Genomic DNA, 19,855 nt, shown 5'->3' with positions numbered 1-19,855 from the left:
CATTCAAATGACTTGATGAGAAAAGTTGCAGCGATCCTAATTGCTTAAATTTTTGTTCTTATCTTACTGCAAACGTCATTGATTTTTGATTTTTTTTGGATACTTTTACCTTATTGGAGGATTTAAGCCCTTAAAAGGGTCCTTTTATTGGATACGACAATCAAAAAAAACCTTCTTCGTGATTGGAAACAACTAATTCTAAAAAGTTCCAAAAATGGGATTTTGTCTCTGTTCGGACAAGACTTTTACATAAAAATTGAATGAATGGAAGCTAAAATCTGATTAGCCACGACTACAAACTAAACTAGGAAAATCGATTCTGATTGGTTAAACCCACACATTTGAGTTGAAGGCATCCCTCAGTCTTGACTAAAAATCATTATATTTTCAATTTGATTACCGTCAACTACCTCTTCTGTCAGCTCTAAAATATTCAGTTTCAACTTAACTACCGTCAGATATCTCCTCTCTCAGCTCTAAATTAGTCATTATTCTTGTTTTTACTCTGTACCTTTTACTCAACTTATTGCTCAAACTGATTTTCTCAGTGCAAAGCAGCAAACTTACTCGGTTGAAATTTTGCTTGACCTAGTACAATTTCAAGTGCGGGAAAGAGTCTCTGGAGTAGTTTTGGCGCAAATGAACATCCCAATTCAAGTCTGACAAAAGGTGGGGGTGCTGCGAGGGGACTTGAACGTACATCATATAACGCAAGTAGCCATCACAGAGAACCAACATGGAACAATGCAAATGATGGAGAAAGTGTCGGAGCATGTGGGAATGAACTACGCTGAGGTCCATCTATTTTGGACACTTTAAAACAAGACAGTGCTTACAATGTCTTGATGCTTGTGAGTGGGTGTACTCTCTGCAACATAAAAGACAAGCACCTCTTTTTTTCTTTCAGTGACGGCATTTTAGTTAGAAAAGAGAGAACTTGAGAACAAATGGGAGAGTTCGAATATCCCAAAAGTATCGGTAGGAGACTTTGTTGATTAGCCCCAAAAACAATTTCATTTTATTTGCTATAGTTGAAATATAAATCAACCACTCTGAAAGGAACCATAGAATTTTAAAAAAAATTTCGTATCAACCAATGAGAATCGAGCTATACTATCCTTGAAGTTTCAACAGTTTTGAGATCATCAGCAAATCAGAATCAAGCTTTACTTAACAGGGAATTTTCAACAAATTTGTTACCAACCAATCAGCAATTTTTTGGAAACAAACTTGGATTGAATATTATCATTATTTGCAAAATTTCTAATAAAAAACATTTGAATTTCCTCGAGTTACTACAAGAAAAAAAAAATTCCAACTGTTTTTTTTTTGATAAAATAGATGTTGACTGTTACCTTTTTGTCAATTTTTTGGACGTTTATAAAGTACAAAAGAGAATTATCTGACTAAAGAAAGGGCTCCTTAGAGAAATTTACTCAATCAAAAGTTTATTTTGAGCTCAGTATTGAGTATCAAAGCTATAAAATTATGACTGAATTAGACCTGACAAGGAAAGAAGCTTTGTTTATTCTCGAAAAAATGAAAATGATCAAAAATTGAGTGATTTTATATCAAATACTCTGTTTATCCCCTAACCGATTCCCAAATTTGTCAAAACACCCCAGCAAAACTCTCTTTTCCTCCAATTTCTTAAGGACTTTCAATGTTCAAAATCCTGCATGATCAGATTTGGAATAAAAATTCCTAAGATTGGTTTTGAAAAATTCACCAAGTTCGAGCCATCCTCTCGAATTCACGTGAAAATCCTACATTTGAATCTCTTATCAAAAATTAACAACTTCTCAATGATTATATAAAAAACATTCAAATGATTTGATGAGAAAAGTTGCAGCGATCCTAATTGCCTAAATTTTTGTTCTTATCTTACTGCAAACGTCATTTATTTTTGATGTTTTTTGGATAGTTTTACCTTATTGGAGGATTTAAGCCCTTAAAAGGGTCCTTTTATTGGATACGACAATCAAAAAAAACCTTCTTCGTGATTGTAAACAACTAATTCTAAAAAGTTCCAAAAATGGGATTTTATCTCTGTTCGGACAAGACTTTTACATAAAAATTGAATGAATGGAAGCTAAAATCTGATTAGCCACGACTACAGACTAAACTAGGAAAATTGATTCTGATTGGTTAAACCCACACATTTGAGTTGAAGGCATCCCTCAGTCTTGACTAAAAATCATTATATTTTCAACTTGATTACCGTCAACTACCTCTTCTGTCAGCTCTAAAATATTCAGTTTCAACTTAACTACCGTCAGGTATCTCCTCTCTCAGCTCTAAATTAGTCATTATTCTTGTTTTTACTCTGTATCTTTTACTCAACTTATTGCTCAAACTGATTTTCTCAGTGCAAAGCAGCAAACTTACTCGGTTGAAATTTTGCTTGACCTAGTACAATTTCAAGTGCGGGAAAGAGTCTCTGGAGTAGTTTTGGCGCAAATGAACATCCCAATTCAAGTCTGACAAAAGGTGGGGGTGCTGCGAGGGGACTTGAACGTACATCATATAACGCAAGTAGCCATCACAGAGAACCAACATGGAACAATGCAAATGATGGAGAAAGTGTCGGAGCATGTGGGAATGAAATACGCTGAGGTTCCTGACTCTAGATATGTGGCTCAACCAGTCAACGACTTCATCTCTTCTTGGGAGGAAGCAGGATCAGCTGAAAACCCCATCGCAATAGAAAAAAGTGTAGGGTTCTCTGAAACAATGATGCCTCCAACATAACAGCAACCAAACCAGTCTCGAATAGCTCTGTGTTCTATAAAGAACATCCAGAATTCTCGACAGCTTTTTGAATAATAATTTTTGTAAATAATTTTTGCTTGTCATTTATTTCATCTTTGTAAATGTTATCTTTTTTCAAACTGATAAATTTTAACTGTGAGAATAGAAGAGTAGCTCAGGTGAAATAATCTCATTGGTTGAAAACAGCAAGAACACAAAATAGATTAGCAATACAACATTGGCACAAAAAATCAGAATCTTTTTTGTACACATGTTACAGAAAACACTAATAGCTTAGCCAAAAGTATTGACAGCAAGCAGTCAGATTTGAGCTGTACTTATCATGGATCTTGCAAAAGTTTTTACAGCAACCAATCAGAATCAAGCTTCACTTATTATGGAACACTCAACAGTTTTAATGTGAACCAATCAAATCCAATCTTTTTTCATCACAGAACATTCAACAGTTTTAATGTCAACCAATCAGTTCCGAGCCCTACCTGCGATAGTGTTTTTTACATTCAAAGAAAAATCAATGAAAATCAAGCTTTTTAAATGTTGATTTTAACCAGTTTGATTTCAACCAATCAGAATTGAGCTTTCCTTCTTTTTAATTTTTTTAATCGTTTTTGATATTAACTAACAGAATGAAGTATTCACAGATAAAACGTTCATCAAAACTTATCTAATTACTGGAACTTTGTACAAATTACTAAGTTTTCCAGGCTCAGTAAAAATTGTTGTTTATAGTATTTTGTCCTATGTTTTTTTTTGTATGTTTTGAACTTGAAATTTTGTTGAATATGTCTGGAGACTGCGGAGTGTGCTTTCCATCATCATGTAGAAATTTATTTTGACAAGAAGAATTCTTCTTTTTGATATGAAGATTCAGTTCTTCGCTGCGCTATGTTTGAAAATTAAAATTTGGACTCTTTAAAACGCCACTGTGCTTACAATATCTTGATGCTTGTGAGTGGGTGTATTCTCTGCAACATAAAAGACAAGCAACTCTTTTTTTCTTTAATTTTAGTTAGTAGAGAAAGAACTTGAGAACAAATGGGAGAGTTCGAATATTCCAGACGTATTGGTATGAGACTTTGTTGATTAGCCCCAAAAAAAATTTTTTTAAGAATAGTAATCATAATCAATCAACTTTTTGACCAATTGTGTTACCGTGAAAAAAATCAGATTGGATTTCATTTTATTTGCATCAAACACTCTGAAAGGAACCATCGAACTTTCAACCAATGAAGTCGAGCTATACTATCCTTGAAATTTCAACAGTTTTGAGATCATCAGCAAATCAGAATCAAGCTTTACTTAACAGGGAATTTTCAATAAATTTGTTATCAACCAATCAGCAATTTTTTGGAAACAAACTTGGATTGAATATTATCATTATTTGCAAAATTTCTAACAAAAAACATTTGAATTTCCTCGAGTTACTACAAGAAAAAAAATTCCAACTGATTTTCTTTTTGATGAAATAGATGTTGACTGTTACCTTTTTGTCAATTTTTTGGATGTTTATAAAGTACAAAAGAGAGTTATCTGACTAAAGAAAGGGCTCCTTAGAGAAACTTACTCAATCAAAGAGTTTATTTTTTGTTCTAAGTATTGAGTATCAAAGCTTTAAAATTATGACTGAATTAGACCTGACAAGGAAAGAAGCTTTGTTTATTCTCGAAAAAATGAAATTGATCAAAAATTGTTTGATTTTATATCAAATACTCTATTTATCCCCTAACCGATTCCCGAATTTGTCAAAACACCCCAGCAAAACTCTTTTTTCCTCCAATTTCTTAAGGACTTTCATAGTTCAAAATCCTGCATGATCAGATTTGGAATAAAATTTCCTAAGATTTGTTTTGAAAAATTCATCAATTTCGAGCTATCTTTCCGATTTCACATGAAAATCCAAGGTTTGACTCTCTTCTCAAAAATTAACAATTTCTCATTGATTATATAAAAAACATTCAATTGACTTGATGAGAAAAGTTGCAGCGATCCTAATTGCTTGAATTTTTTGTTCTTGTGTTACTTATATCGGCGATAATTTTTATTTTTACAGCAAACAACCTGTGGTCATGTTTAGTATTTTCCTTGTAGAAGTCGCCATGAGCGGGAAAAACATTTTGTTGGAAAAAAGCTTATTATTTATTGATGCAATGAGTGTTCATTCAAGACTCAAATGCTCTCAATTTTACAGAAAACATATTCTTCACTCTCATGGTCGACATGGAGGTGTTTGCAACTATTGTCACTTGGGCTTTCATTCGTCAAAAAACTTATCAATTGATTTACTAGCGACCCATGGTCTACCTGTTATGAGTGCTGACTCTGCTGACTTAGCCATTACAAAAGCCGCTGCTGATGCTCCTCTCGGTGATCTGCATGCTGCTGATGGAGACGAAATCAAGGGCATGAGCCTTCAAAAAAATGAGTCTGCTTTTTGGTGTTCTTGAACCATACGTGATCGGCAGGAATCAACCTTGGGAAGAAAATCTTTCGATTGAAGTTTTGCAATTTATGCAAGATAAAAAAGATCAAAATCCAAAACTCATAATGGAACGTGTTGCAGAAGGACATATAAGAGTTCGGTTCAGCGCTAATTTTAGTTTGGTAAAACCTATGGAACGTGTTGCAGAAGGACCTATAGAAGTTCGGTTCAGCGCTAATTTGAGTTCAGTAAAACCTAAAGCAAGGATTGATTGTAGTAATATAGATTCCGACGAGCGGATTGACATTTATGCAAACTCCGATATGAAACCTGTGATGTGATGAGCTTGGGATCAGAAGATGACAAGTTTTTTGAAATTGTCGAAAAAAAGCAAGCAGTTTTTGGAGACTTTAGCAACTTATGGAAGCGGCTCGGTTTTGAAAAACGTAATTCAAGTTTTTGTTAAACTTGCAAAGTTTTCTCCAATCCGTGAACCATCTTATTTTGACTTGCCTTTTCGAATTCGAGAATACCATAATTCGATGATCATTAGAATTCAAGACTATCATAATTGCTTCGAACTTTGCTTTACGGCTGCTCATCGTCTGAAACTTGGTGTTGACCTACTTCTGACTGATCAATAAAAGACAAACCCAGCAGCTGCGCGAACACAATTTGATACATACACTGCTGAAAGTACTCTTATAGTACGTACTCAGACCAGATTAAACCCACGTTAAAATTGGATAAATTTTTCTTTTGAAACCCTTTTTCAAGGTTTACTAAAACTACTTGAAACAATAAATTGCCAAAAGAAAAACCCATCACAAATTAATCGGTTTTTGATAAGTCAAAAAAGAGAAAAACAACCGGTAAAAAAAACGAAAGGTTGAACACAAAAAGAGACTCAAAGAGACGGTAAAATTATACTCCCTCACTGGCCTCACCAACCAGGAGGACGTCCTGAGCATGCTCTCTAGCCGGCCTAATCCACCGCGCTATAATCACGCTTCTGACCCACACCATCTTTTTGGCGAGAGTTGCTCTAGGTTGAGCGACTTTTTAAAATAATCGAAACAAAGAAACCATTTTTGCGAAAACAACTAATATAACATCGTAACTAAAATTGATCTCACTAACAAGATATAGGTTTAATATGCAATTTCTTAGTGCAAACGGAACGAGCAGCAAAGGGAAATGAAAACTCGATAACATTCCGACACTGGAATGGCAAATCTATTGGTTTGTTGCCGTAGTCACAACCCTCACAGGATTTGAAGTATGGACCGAACATCGCAGCAAAGGAACCCATTGAAGAAGAAAATTGGCCAACTTGATGTTCACTTCATATACAGATCTTAGTCAATTGGCGCTTCACACAGAAAGGGCAAACTTGATCTTGCACGTAGTCTCGCTCTAGCTCAACGAAACCGACACATCTTTGCATCAATCTGAAATCTTGACACGATCACTCAAGACGATGTAGGATAAAACGTGACACCCTTCTGGAACACGAACAACAGCCCTTCTTCTCTCCATGAAGACAAATGCATCTCTCCTTCCTTCACTCAGTCACTGCTTCAAAAGACAACAACTCCGAAAAACAAAGAAATCTTTCCATCCATCCTTCACTACAATAAACAATCTGAAAATCAAAAACTCTCTAAGCCCCGGATGGGTGGAACCAGTTTAAGACTAGTATTTATAACCATCTATAAAATATTTTTACTAACCAATCATGATCCATAACTAACACTGACAGATATTTGTAATGCTGAAACTACTTGTAGTTTCAGCACCAGAACAATTTAAATACAAGTTAGAAGACAATTGTTCTCCTTCCGAACAAGTTCCAGATATCTAACCCACAAATACCAGTATACTAGACCAGTATTGAGATTAGGAGATATAAGAGTAAGATTAAGATCGGTTTTAGACTAAGAAGTTGCACGAATCTATCCGGCCGAAAATAAGATAGCGTGACGAGAAGACGGTATACCTTATCTGAAATTACTCTATGAGTAAGCTACTCCAAGCTTAAACTCAAATACCCCAGCCCGTTCAACCATTGAGAACCCCCTCTACGTGAACGCGAGGGGGGCAGTGCGCAAATGGAGATAGTAAAAATTAGCGGATAGTTATTTTTTACCATGGCGATGGTACAAAATAATTAAATAAAATGTTCAACTGTCATTTTGAAAAACTGGAGAACTTTTAAAACTTTCTTCAAATACTATATGAAAAGTAAAAGTTTATGACACGTAAAATGTAGCAACTGCACTAACTAAGAAAAGAAATAACTTTGAAAAAAAATTGTAAGTTTGATTATAATTGATTAAAATGGATGAAGTTAATTAAAAAATTAGAAATTATAATCCATTTTAACCGATTAAAGTCAATTTATTACAATAAAATGCAATTTAATCGAATATTATCCATGAAATTTGATTTCTGGTGCTTTTCGTTTGATCAGCAATAAGTAATGAAATAAAACCATTCAGTAAACAACCCACTGTTTTCTTGACCCCGGAAACACTTTCAAAATTTACAAAATCACGAGCTTAAGTGAAAAAACTGAAGTATAAATTAAGTTACACCGTGCGAAATTTCTGAATGCCTGCACTGGAGTTCGATGGATAAAAACCCATTAAGTTTTAGTCTTATTGCCAGTTTCTATAAAAGTGAAAAAAAAATCATTATAAAATTACAAATGGACTATATTGCTATTATGTAATAAAGCATGAAAATTTTTTTGCAAATCAATTACACTCGATCATTTTTCCCTTTTATAGATGAAGACAGTGAAACTCCATAAAAATCCAATTTTTTCTCTTTAGTGAGATACGAATTTCAACGCACATAAAGGTTTTTCTACGTTTTAATTTAAAGATGGTTACTTGTTGTTCAATTTCAACTGTTTTCTGCGCATTTTTGATTTTTGTTACTGTTTTAGGTTACTCAATTTCTCAATTTTGTTCCTTTCAAAAAACTTTGAAAAATTAAATGATAATCGATCGAAAGGATTGGGAAAGGAAGGGAGATCAATCAGTGCAACCCAGGTGGAGAGGGAGTTGGTTGTGATGGGAGGGGGGTTGGTTCAGGTGAGGAGAGGGGGGATGGTTCAGGTGGCGGGGGTGGTTCAGGTGGGTGGGGTGGTTCAGGTGGTGGGAGTATTCACGAGGTGGTCAGGTGGGGGTAGGGGAGTGGTTCAGGTGGAAGGGGGCAATTGTTGGGGTGGGAGACAAAGTTTCTGCATTATTCATTTGGTAAAAATAAAAATTCTTGCAAATTTTGCACAACGCGGAAAAAAAATCCGTACAATTATTTGAAATAGATTATAATTAAATTTAAGTTTGATAAAAACAGTGGATTATAATCGACTTTTATTCCTTTTGTTGTATGTGTGCAAAAAGGGAACTGATTGTATTGATAGCATTTTAGAACACAAAAAAAACATTATATTTGAATTATTTTCACTTTTCTTAGAAGCGGGTGTCGCAAGCCAGACACTGGTTGAAAACCAGAGACTATGAAAAATGCATAAATACAGTGGTGGAGCTTGCTTTTGCATAAACAATACAAGAGAAAAAATCTAAACCAGAAGAGTTTCCCATGTATTTCTTTTAAGCTCACATCAGCTAAAGTGATATTCTTGGCTTTACTTCTCGTCAGAAATGTTTAAAAGTCCAATTTCTTTTTTAGTTAAATCAATTTAGCGCTTTTGCTCAAAAACATCATAGAAAATGATTGTTTAAGACATTCACTCTCAATCCAATGCTTTCTAGCTGCCTCTCCAGCACCCCCAACTTTAATTAGTATCCTGGAATCAATTACTTTATATCTCAACATTTATTCCAAAAAACCTTTTTTGAAAACGTTGTATTAGAAGCATTGAAAAAAGTAAATAATTTGCTCGTTGATACCAAAAAATCCCGTGACTGTATAAACACTGGCGTTGATAGCTTTGTGATCAAAGAATGTCCAACAGCTTTCATGGCTCATCAAAAACTGAATCAAGCTTGAAACTACAGAATCACCACAATATTGCTATACAAGTGTTTTGATCTATTTGGAAAATTTGGCGTCTAGGATGGCCTCTGTAGTAATAACTGCTTCTTGCTCGCCTCGCCCCGACATCACTGCCTTCTGAAGCACGAAAAGACGATCAGATTCAATCAACAGCAGACAATGATTTGAATGATGAACAAATGGAAGCTGATTTGTCAGATGAACAAATGGAAGCTGATTTGTCAGATGAACAATCGAAAAACCGAAGTACCGCCAAAAATGCAAGCTGTGACAATTTTGAATCGGAAGAAATGGCAAAAAAAGTTCTGACAGCTTTAGTAGATTGATGAGTTTTGATTATACATGAGCACATCTAAGCTTTCCTTTTCTACGTTTTAACTTAACAGCAGCTTACGACAGAGTAGTGTAGAGTCAAACGCAATGTTACTGATTTAATTGCATGATTTTTGTGCAATGACCCAGAGTTTTCTAGAAAAAGAACATTTTTTGAGTTCCAGAAAATCACGTGTGAAAATAAATAATTATGATTAAGGTTACACTGTGCAAAGTTCCAGAATGCCCGAATTGGAGTTCCAAACCGTAATTCAGACCGAGTTAAAAAACTGATAAATACAGTGATAGAGCTCGCTTTTGCATAAAGTAATATCACCAGCTAAAGTGAAAACTAACTAAAGTGATATCCATCGCTTTACTCCACGCGTGCTAAAGAAGTTTTTTAATCCAGTTTTTTTTAAGTAATCCAGTTTATTTTTTAAGTTTTTAATCCAGTAATTGTCAGTTTAATTGAAATGCCTAAACAATTTTAGCAAATCATTTTCAACTGTCTAAATTTCAGCGCAAAATGTAGACATAATGATTTTGTCCCATTTGTGCAGTAGACCAGTTGTTTTTTGTTACTGTTTTTTGCTATTCAATTTTTCAATTTTCTACCTTTCAAAAACTCTGAAAACAATCGATAATCGATCAAAAAAATTTTAATGGTAACGATTGGGGAGGTAAGGGGATCAAAGAATACAACCCAGAAAGAGAGGGCGTTGTCTCAGGTGGTAAGTGTGGTTTCGGTGGGAGAGTATTCACGAGGTGGGGTAGGGAAATGGTGCAAGTGGAAGGGCGGCAAAAGGGCCAACGTTGGGATGGGGACAAAATTTCTACATTACTCAGTGAAAAAAAATCAATTTGTATTGCATTATGTTGTGAGTGCAAAAAGGGAACCGACTGTAATGATAACATTTTACACCACAAATATCCATTACATTTGTTGTACAATTTTCGCGTAAACAAGACAAGAGAAAACTCAAAACGAGAAAATTTCGGTTCAACTCGAAAATTGCATGGTACAAAGAGTTCACATCAAAAGTTTACATCAGCTTAAGTGATATCCTTGGCTTTACTTCTCGCCTGAAAAAAATGTTCAACGCAGTTTCTTTTTTAGTTGAATCAATTAAGCGCTATTGCTAAAAAAATCCACAGAAATTTGAGTGTTTTAAGACATCCACATTCAATGCAATGCTTTCTAGCTGCCTCTCCAGCACCCCGAGCGTTTATTAATATCCTGGAATCAAATTTTTTAAATCTCAACATCGCATCCAAAAAACATTATTTTAAAACGTTGTACTAAAACATTGAAAAAAAGTTTGCTCGTGGAGATCAAAAAATCCTGTGACTGTATAAACACTGGCGTTGATAATTTTGAGATGAAAGAAACATCCTTCATTGCTTTTCAAAAACAGCATCAAATTTGAAATTACAGAATCACTAAATTTTTGCTATACTAGTGTATTGATCCACTTAGAAAACTTGACGTCTAGGATGATCTCTGTAGGCCAGTTTTACGAGGCCAAACTGTGCTTTTTGTGAATTGTAAGCGGATTCTGCAACAACGACGCTCCCTTTGTTCTTCTTTTTTTGTTAGTTTTCTTTGATCGTTCGGAAAAACTTTCAACATCTGTAAAGACTTGTCTCTGGAATCCAGGAAAATACAGGCAAAAAATTGTGCGCTTTTCCAGAGCACAAGTTTGGCCTCGTAATGAAATATTCATTAAGTTAATTTCTTTTACTTTTCTTTGTTGCGGGTGGTGCCTTTTTGTTTGATTTCCCAAAACCGCAATTCAGACCGAGTTTTAAAAAATCGCATAAATTCAGTGATACAGTGATAGAGCTAGCTTTTGCATAAATTAATATCACCAGCTAAAGTTATATCTAACTAAAGTGATATCGATCGCTTTACTCCTCGCCGGCAAAAAAAAATTTTTAATTCAGTTTATTTTTTAAATTTTTAATCCAGTAATTGTCAGTTTAATTGAAATGCCTAAACAATTTGGTTAAAATTGATTGGCAAATATACTAGTGTATTGATCCATTTAGAAAATTTGACGTCTAGGTTGGCCTCTAGTAATAACTCCTTCTTGCGCGCCTCACTCTGGCATCAATGCCTTCTGAAGCACGAAAAGACGATCAGATTCAATCAACAGCAGACAATGATATGAATGATGAACAAATGGAAGCTGATTTCTCAGATGAACAATTGAAAAACCGAAGTACCGCCAAAAATGCAAGCTGTGACAATTTTGAATCGGAAGAAATGGCAAAAAAATTCTGACAGCTGTAGTAGATCAATGAGTTTTGATTATACATGAGCACATCTAAGCTTTCCTTTTCTACGTTTTAACTTAACAGCAGCTTACGACAGAGTAGTGTAGAGTCAAACGCAATGTTACTGATTTAATTGCATGATTTTTGAGCAATGGCCCAGCGTTTTCTAGACAAAGAACATTTTTTGAGTTCCAGAAAATCACGTGTGAAAATAAATAATTATGATTAAGGTTACACTGTGCAAAGTTCTAGAATGCCCGAATTGGAGTTCCAAACCGCAATTCAGACCGAGTTAAAAAAAAACACATAAATACAGTGATAGCGCTAACCAAAGTGATATCCATCGTTTTACTCCTCGCCTGCAAAAAAAAGTTTTTTAATCCAGTTTCTTTTTAAGTAATCCAGTTTCTTTTTTTAAGTTTTCATCCAGTAATTGTCAGTTTTAAATGAAATGCCCAAACAATTTGGTTGAATTGATTGGTAAATATTAGCAAATCATTTTCAACCGTCTAAGTTTCAGTGCAAAATGTAGAAATAATGATTTTGCCCCATAATTGCAGTAGACCAGTTGTTTTTAACCAGCGTACCATAAAATTTTACACAGATAAGAAGCTTCGTTTCGCATACAGAGGCGAAGCTTTGCTTCAAATACACTAGCCTGAAAAATAGAAAAAAGCCTCGAATTCGTGAAAATTGGCTTCGTCTCGGATTCGATCTGCGACCTCGAGATTATGAGACTTTTGCACTAACCACTCAGACACGGACGCATAATAGATCACAAAAACTAATAAAAAAAGCTGATAGACGCCAAAAAATTTGAAATCCTACAGGTCGTCATTATAGCATAAGTACCACCAAATAAATGAACACTTTTAGTAAGGGTTGCGAGTTGAGTTCGAAACAAAGACGGTTCGTACATGTTCACTACGCTCGCAACCTCGCAAGTGTAAACAAATTTTCTCCATAATTTTTTTTCATGATTTTGAGACGTTTTCTTCTCAAACTAGAGCTCCAAAAATCCGGCAAACAGTCAAACAAAATTTATTCGAAATCCGAATCACAGCTGAAAATATATTATCGATCCTCTATTGTTCTTATTCATGTTAACTAAATGCGTTAAAAAACACTTTAGGCCATAATTGCCACACAAGCATAAGGGGGTAGTCGGATCATAAGCTCTTACCATGGTGAATACTTCTAAAATTGACTTCTCAACTATTAAATATCTGATCTTACCCTTGCCAAAACAAAAATATCTAATTCTAGCGACCTCGAGAATTGGAGTCTAACGCCCTGCTTTCTCGGTCACAAACGTTTAACAATTGGCCGAAACTAGTCACAAATCAATCAGCTAAATCTGCTTAAAACAAATACAAACAGACATATTTTTGCAAGTAAGTTTGGAATATAATAAACTGAAGGCATCCTAACTAATTTTGCTTGTAATAACTTGGAAAGCATAAAACCACATTATGCTTAAAATGTGCATTTCAAAAAATTACGAGATTACTGAGGAAGAAAACTTCTGAAATCGAGTTTTTTCAATAGACGCGAAATTGCACTTCGTTTACGCCAGCAAAAATATGACCAATAACTCTACTGGAAAAACTGAATGTGAAAAATTTTAAGTCTACAAAGTTTCTCAAGTGACGCACGCCAATTATGAGTCTACATAATTGCTACGTGACGCAAGCCAATTATGATGTATTAGCAGTACCAGTCAACTTGATTTTAAAAAAAAATAAATTTACCAAGTAACATGCCTATTTATCGAGCGGACTCACTTTAACTAGTATACGAAAAAGTTGTTTAAAAACATCCTACCCTATCCAGGTTTGAACCCTCTCATTTGTTGTTTGAACCCTCTCAAAATTGCTAAGAAGCAGTTGCCTTACCATAAAATGATTTGAATTAAAACATCGAAATTCTCGCATAAATAGTTGCATCATCTAAGAGTTTTTAAGTGAGTCATTAGTTATTTCCATGCAAAGAGTCTCCAGACGGTTGCACGTTATTAGGTGTCTCAACATTGCGAATGAGTTGAGCCTGCCAGCGTTTCGTGTTGGGTTCGTCTTTCAGACATGCCTGGAAAAATGACTGATCTTTCAGTTGCTCTGGCAGACAAGATCTCAAAGCCTCTCTGGCTCTGGGATTGTCACTAAGTCGGAGGTAGCATCTGATCACGTGTTTCAAAAGCCGCTGTGAAGGTTCTTTCGCAAGAGCCATGACCATTTTACCCTGAAAAAGAAACATCAATGTCTTCTTTTAGAATTAAATACTTCAACTATAATTAATAACTTTTCTCTAGACAGCTATCATACTAATTTTGAGAAAGTTTGTTGAACGTAGATTACTCACAAGTATGAGAGCAACGTGGGAAAAGCGATCATACGTCTGGCAGATGTAATTCAATCCAGTTTCATCCAGAAGGATCTTCTGCAAGATAAAGGTAGCTACCTGAAAAAAAAAATCTATTTCCATGCGGTCAAACTTCATACCACGTTTGCTTATCTACGCAGTATCTTAGCGCATATGCAACCAAAAAGCTAGTATGTTGCTTCCAGTTGATCTGAGACTGAATTAACACCGTCTATATTTCTGGGAATAACTATCCTATTTAGTATATCAAGAGCTTTAATTTTTCATAATTAAATATCGGTTTAATATCATAAGCGGTTTTCGTGGAATATCACTTGCAGTCTTGGATAATTCTGATCCGTTCTCCATGATGCGCAGACAGAGGGGGATGATCTCAGTGGTGAGTAGGAAGTTGATCACATCCACTTCGTCTGTCTTCACTAGAGCCCCTATCACTCCCAGGCTAGTCAAACGCAGGTACTCGAATGGTCTAGTCTTGCTAGAGGTGTGTAGAAACGGGTACAGATACAGAGGGATCTGAGCTGAAATATCATGGGAAATCACTTAACTTCATTTTGACACAGAGGCTAAGCGGAGCTTCGCACCATTTGCGATACCACTTCCAAATAGCATTGCCAGCCAGCAGACAGGAAAGGAAAGCCACCACCACCACCAAAGTCCACCAGGAAAGTCCAAAGAAAGGAAAAAGAAAGAGTCCACAAAATGTTCATCATGATGTCTGGAATGATGTTCTATTTGCGGAAAACACGTCCAGAAACACGATCGAAGGCGTTAATGAAAACTCGAAAACAATTATCAAACGGCAATGGCCGACAAAACTTGGGTAAATTCCATTACAACCGTAAACAAAAATTTTGTCATGAAAAACTTGACTATTTATTCTACTTTTAGACTTTTAGCATTTAATGCGATCCGGAGGATAGCATAATATGTGTTTCCTTTGAAAGGACCCAAAATCAGGACACTATGCCGATAAAAAATAGGCAGAAATAATTTGGGCCGAATAAATTATTTAAGCGAAACAAAAACTAATAAATACGAACTCAAGGTAAGTAAAATTACAAATTGCAGTAGTAAATCAAAACACTATAAGCAACTACAATGCATTCAGCAAAAAAAACTAGTCTAATATTTGACAACTAAGCCGCAAAAAAAAACAAGCAGACAAATAATAGGGCGGAAATTTTATTTTAAACAATAGTTCCAGTTTGAAAAAAAAAAACAGGTCCTGATCAGCTTCGAATCCACGACCTTTGCGGTACCATGCGTATTCGTGACCTCCAGGCTAAGTGTGCCGGGGACGCAAAGAAATTTGAATTCATCGGGAGAAAAAAGTCTGGTACTCGATAGCAACACCCTTGCAAATCTCAAGGGTAATAACTACTAAACAGTTAAACAACTTTTGGTAGGCAAGATTCTACCATAACTTTTCAACTAACTATCCAAATAAAACCATTTATTTATGCCCACCCAAAAACTTTCCGACGCGGCTCTTACCATGTAAAAATGGAGTTCTAGTTTCTGGGTGCGAGGCCACACACTGCAGCAGGGCTAATGCATTGCACACTCTATTGCTTTGATGAGCCTAGAATTGTCAAACTAAATAATAAAGTACACTTGACAATATAGTTTTGATCAAAATATAATGAAAGTAACACTTATTGTCATGACTGGAGGGAATATAAGAGGATATATGTTGGTTATTTCCTGTAGAAGAGCGGCTACAGTTCCAAACGAGTTCCACAGCATTGGAGCCAAGTCGGGAACTGATTCACGCTTCTTGCTGAAACAGTAAATCCACTCATTGTATATACTTCATTAAAATTGCAACTTCAAAATCCCTCGACCATAATCGATGGTTTGACCATTTTTCACATTTGACCTTTCCAGCTGCCTACAATACATGAAAAAGGACTCAAGTGCATTCAAATTGCTTCCTTGCGTGTCCAAAAAAATCAGCAGTTGATTCAAATTTATATTTCAACAGTATTTGGGCCTAAGTAATGCGTGCGTCTTCACCTTAGTTCTAGTAAACTATTTTCGCGAGTCTCCGAGCATCCCAAGTCCTCAATCCACTTGAACACATACTCATGACTCACTGCCTCTCCTTGCATTACTCCCATGCTCGCGACATTCGAGCCAGCCCCCACTGCCAAACCAGAACCCAGGGTGGCCGCAGACATTGAGGCACTACTCGCACCACCTCTTCTATCCCCAGTCGGTCCCGCTGGTAAGGATACTGCTGGTGAGCCTATACTGTGGGAAAATTGCTGATTCGATCCAGCAATGGGGTTCATGATGTTAATTTAAATACAATTGCAAAGACTATTTCAAAGATCTGAAATTAAAACCAATCATTAGTATCATGTGGTCGAATTGGACAATAAGCACAACTGGATGGAAAAGGGAGGCCGAACTAACCTTCCATTCAGAAGGAAAAGGGAACTCACGATTAACTCAAAATCCTCAAAACTGCTATAGAATTAATCCTACTGAAATAATCTAACCAAATCTATGTATGGACTTTGTTACTTCACTGTATAATTCACATTTGAAACAAAAGCAAAAACAATCATATTGTTATATCGATAACGTCGCCTCTAATCCTACGAGCCAGTACCATATCTCTAGGCATAATAGTCACTCTACGCGCATGCATACAACACAGATTCGCATTCTCGAATAGATCAACTAGATGTGCCTCCGCAGCCTCGTGAAGAGCTCCTAAAGCGGCAGTTTGCCATCTCAAATCTTCACTTGAAACATTGATACTAATCTCTCTAACTAGTCTTTGGAACGGCAATTTTCGAATAAGTAACTCGGTCGATTTTTGATACCTTTTGATTTCGGATAGTGCCCACTGGCGCCTTGGTTCGTTTTTATCTTTTCGAGGAGAGCGATAATGCGTTATCTTTTCAGGCTTCTTTCTCCTGTTCTCGATTATGTTCTTTTGGGGAGCATTCTTCCGCATTTGCTTCAATTTGCCTCCTCCAATGGATGTCAGGGTGCCAGTAACAGACTCAGCATTGGTCTGCTTAAACCTCATTTTATGAACTGTAAACTTAACACCCCGATATTTAACATTTGAATGATTTTTAAACGCTTTTCTCGATTTATCTTGCAGGAAGTATATTTTATGAAAAACATACCACGAAAGACAAGTGTAGGTGTTGAATTAGCATTGCGACAAAACTTATGAAAAGTCATCTGTATGAAGCCGACAAAACTAGTGCGTTTGTCAAATTAATTGTCATAGACAATTTTGAGCTGTAATGCATAATGAAACATTTTTTAGTTCCAACTAAAATTGAGCCGACATCACAAATCAAACCTTGAAAAAACTGAAACAAGAACTACAGGTTGCTGTTCAAGTAGCACAAAAAGTACGACAACGATAAAAATAACATAATTAAAACATACATTTCGTTCTTGGTGTGACGAAAGCGATGTGGTGAAAGGAGCTAGACAAAGGCTTAGAACGGCTTCGAAAAATCAAAAAAAAACTTTCAATTATTTTGCTAATTTTTTTGAACTTTTCAAAAAAATTCCCTTTAAAAAATGGATCACAAGAGACCAACAGCTATGTAACATGAGCATAAACAGTTGCTGCGCAAAAAGCACAGAAATTAAAACCACAATACAGTACAAACTGATTTTTTTAATTGTGTTAATTTTTTTGTTGGTAGTGTGATGAAAGGATCTGAACGAAAACCTAGAAACAAGACTGCACGTATATCTGGGCAAAGGCCTGAATGTCCCGACTGCACTTAGGGCCAATTGAAAAAACTTTTGGTTGAATAATTGACAAATTAATTGGGAAATAAGTTTTCTACTCCACTGGTTCTTCATTTTTCTCCCAGCACGCTATGTAAAATACGACGGGTGTATTTAGCGTCTCGTATTGTGATAATAGGATTTAATTGGTGACTTCAATTCAATTTTGAACGCATTAATTCTCTTCTTACGCGTGTTATAATCGTACTTCAATTATCCCGAACTGGTCAAATTAGCCATTTTCAAACGCCCGTAACTTTACGAAAAATGATCACAGACAAAATATATTTTTGACTTTGAGCTTAGGATAAGAATATCTCTTGGATGGTATAAAAAAATTCCGTCAAAACGCTTAGTTAGCAAGTCGAAAATTGACTGAATAAAAAAACCGCACCAAGCATAAATATTCCTGTTTCTTCGAAAGTCGGAACAATCAGGGATAGTCGATAGTCAGAATTAAAAATGGCAGAATTAATGAAAGAAATACTAACATACTGCAGAACTACTAAAAGACGTTACTAAAATGCACTCTGATAAAAACTTAGTTTTCGCAGCTTTAAAAAGCTGATTCTCCAATTACATACCTTCTCGCTTCCTTTACTCGTTCAAAATTTGACGATCATTTGTGGTACTCGAGATTTCGTCGGAAAACATTAAAAAATAAAATAAATACAGATGCTAGCTGCAGCTTCGCAAACACGTGCAAGAAAGAGGCAAAGATTCGGATGGACAAAAGATTTAAAATGCACAAAAATTTAAATTTTGCCCTGAATAACTTGGAATTTAATAAGCTAAAGGCCACCACGATAATTTTGCATGTACTAAATGAGACTATCTAACCAAATTGCGTATAAATCATGGCCTCTTGGGAGCCCGAGAACATGAGCAATATGAACGGCACAAAAACATAGTACCCGGTTGCAAGATCCTTGCCAATCACAATGGTAAAAACGCATTCAAACTCTCTTCTCTCGATCTATGTTTAGAAAATATCAATTCAGTCGATCTTATTAGCAAAAGCATATTGAAAATACAAACAAATGGCAATTGGGACTTTGAAATTGATAAACAGACACAAAAACAAGCAGAGAATCGTTCAAAAACATCGGCATACGGCATGCGTAACCCCGACCTACATTTCCAATCAATTTTCTTCACGACTCAGCCACATCGCCTTCCTGTCTTCTCATCACCCCGCATCCGTAAAGCAGGTAAAACAAATACTATTATTAAGAGCTACCGGCAAGCAGAATTAGAGCAGATCACAGTTAGTGAGATAGAGCAAAAAGAGCAACATTTTGTCCAAGTTAAGAAAAAAAAGAACCCGCCTTCAAACCAAAGCGTCTGCTTGTTTAATAAGATTGATTTTCTAATCACTGCCGTTGCTGGGAAAACATTTTGAATGGCAGCAGCATCTTGTACAGTAACTTACTTCAATGTTTCATCAGAGGCGAAGCTGCACTTCGTACACAATGACTAAAGGAAGCTTCAAAAAGCAATTAAAATACAGAAACAAACCAAAAACCCATAACCGATTCTAAGTTTCTTGCAATGGAGCTAAAACATTTGATATCTTCTAAACAACCGATATCTTTAAATAGATATCTTTTTTAACCATTAACCAATTTAAAAAACTTCTAATCAAATCGGTTTTACCAATTTTGCTGTTAAACATAGATAAAACAATTTATAAAAACGCACAATTTTAGAGTAAACGATGCAGGCTTTAAAAGTATTCGGAGCGCTAGTTTTGTCAGACGTAGTCAAATTATATTAAATTGCCGTAATTTCTAATTATCAATCGATGGAGCACGACGGGGAGGGTTCTCATGCTTGAAGGACCGAATGCTTGAAAAATTTCAACCAATCAAAATCGCTAAGCATTCATAT

General features: G+C 35.6%; 1 protein-coding gene across 1 annotated transcript; it reads right to left on the bottom strand.

Moving 5' to 3' along the window:
- Positions 1 to 13,717: 13,717 nt before the first annotated feature.
- LOC134856745 (CCR4-NOT transcription complex subunit 9-like) lies at positions 13,718 to 16,555 on the bottom strand. The gene is made up of 6 exons (XM_063873020.1): positions 16,211 to 16,555; positions 15,854 to 15,974; positions 15,689 to 15,776; positions 14,506 to 14,712; positions 14,171 to 14,265; positions 13,718 to 14,050 (listed from the first exon to the last, which is right to left on the bottom strand). The coding sequence occupies exons 1-6, from the start codon at positions 16,486 to 16,488 to the stop codon at positions 13,784 to 13,786; spliced, it is 1,056 nt and encodes a 351-aa protein (XP_063729090.1). The 5' UTR covers positions 16,489 to 16,555; the 3' UTR covers positions 13,718 to 13,783.
- Between the last annotated feature and the right edge of the window lie 3,300 nt (positions 16,556 to 19,855).

The sequence above is a fragment of the Symsagittifera roscoffensis genome, chromosome 1, assembly GCF_963678635.1.
Source record: "Symsagittifera roscoffensis chromosome 1, txSymRosc1.1, whole genome shotgun sequence".
In the NCBI taxonomy this organism is placed as follows: Eukaryota; Metazoa; Xenacoelomorpha; order Acoela; family Convolutidae; genus Symsagittifera; species Symsagittifera roscoffensis.
This window is presented reverse-complemented; position numbering and strand designations above follow the sequence as displayed.

Coding starts and splice junctions, on each gene's coding strand:
- LOC134856745 (XM_063873020.1), bottom strand. CDS start 16,488: ATGAACCCCATTGCTGGATCGAATCAGCAATTTTCCCACAGTATAGGC. Junction 14,713..15,688: donor TAGAACTCCATTTTTACATG/GTAAGAGCCGCG, acceptor ATGATATTTCAG/CTCAGATCCCTCTGTATCTG. Junction 14,051..14,170: donor CCCACGTTGCTCTCATACTT/GTGAGTAATCTA, acceptor TTTCTTTTTCAG/GGTAAAATGGTCATGGCTCT.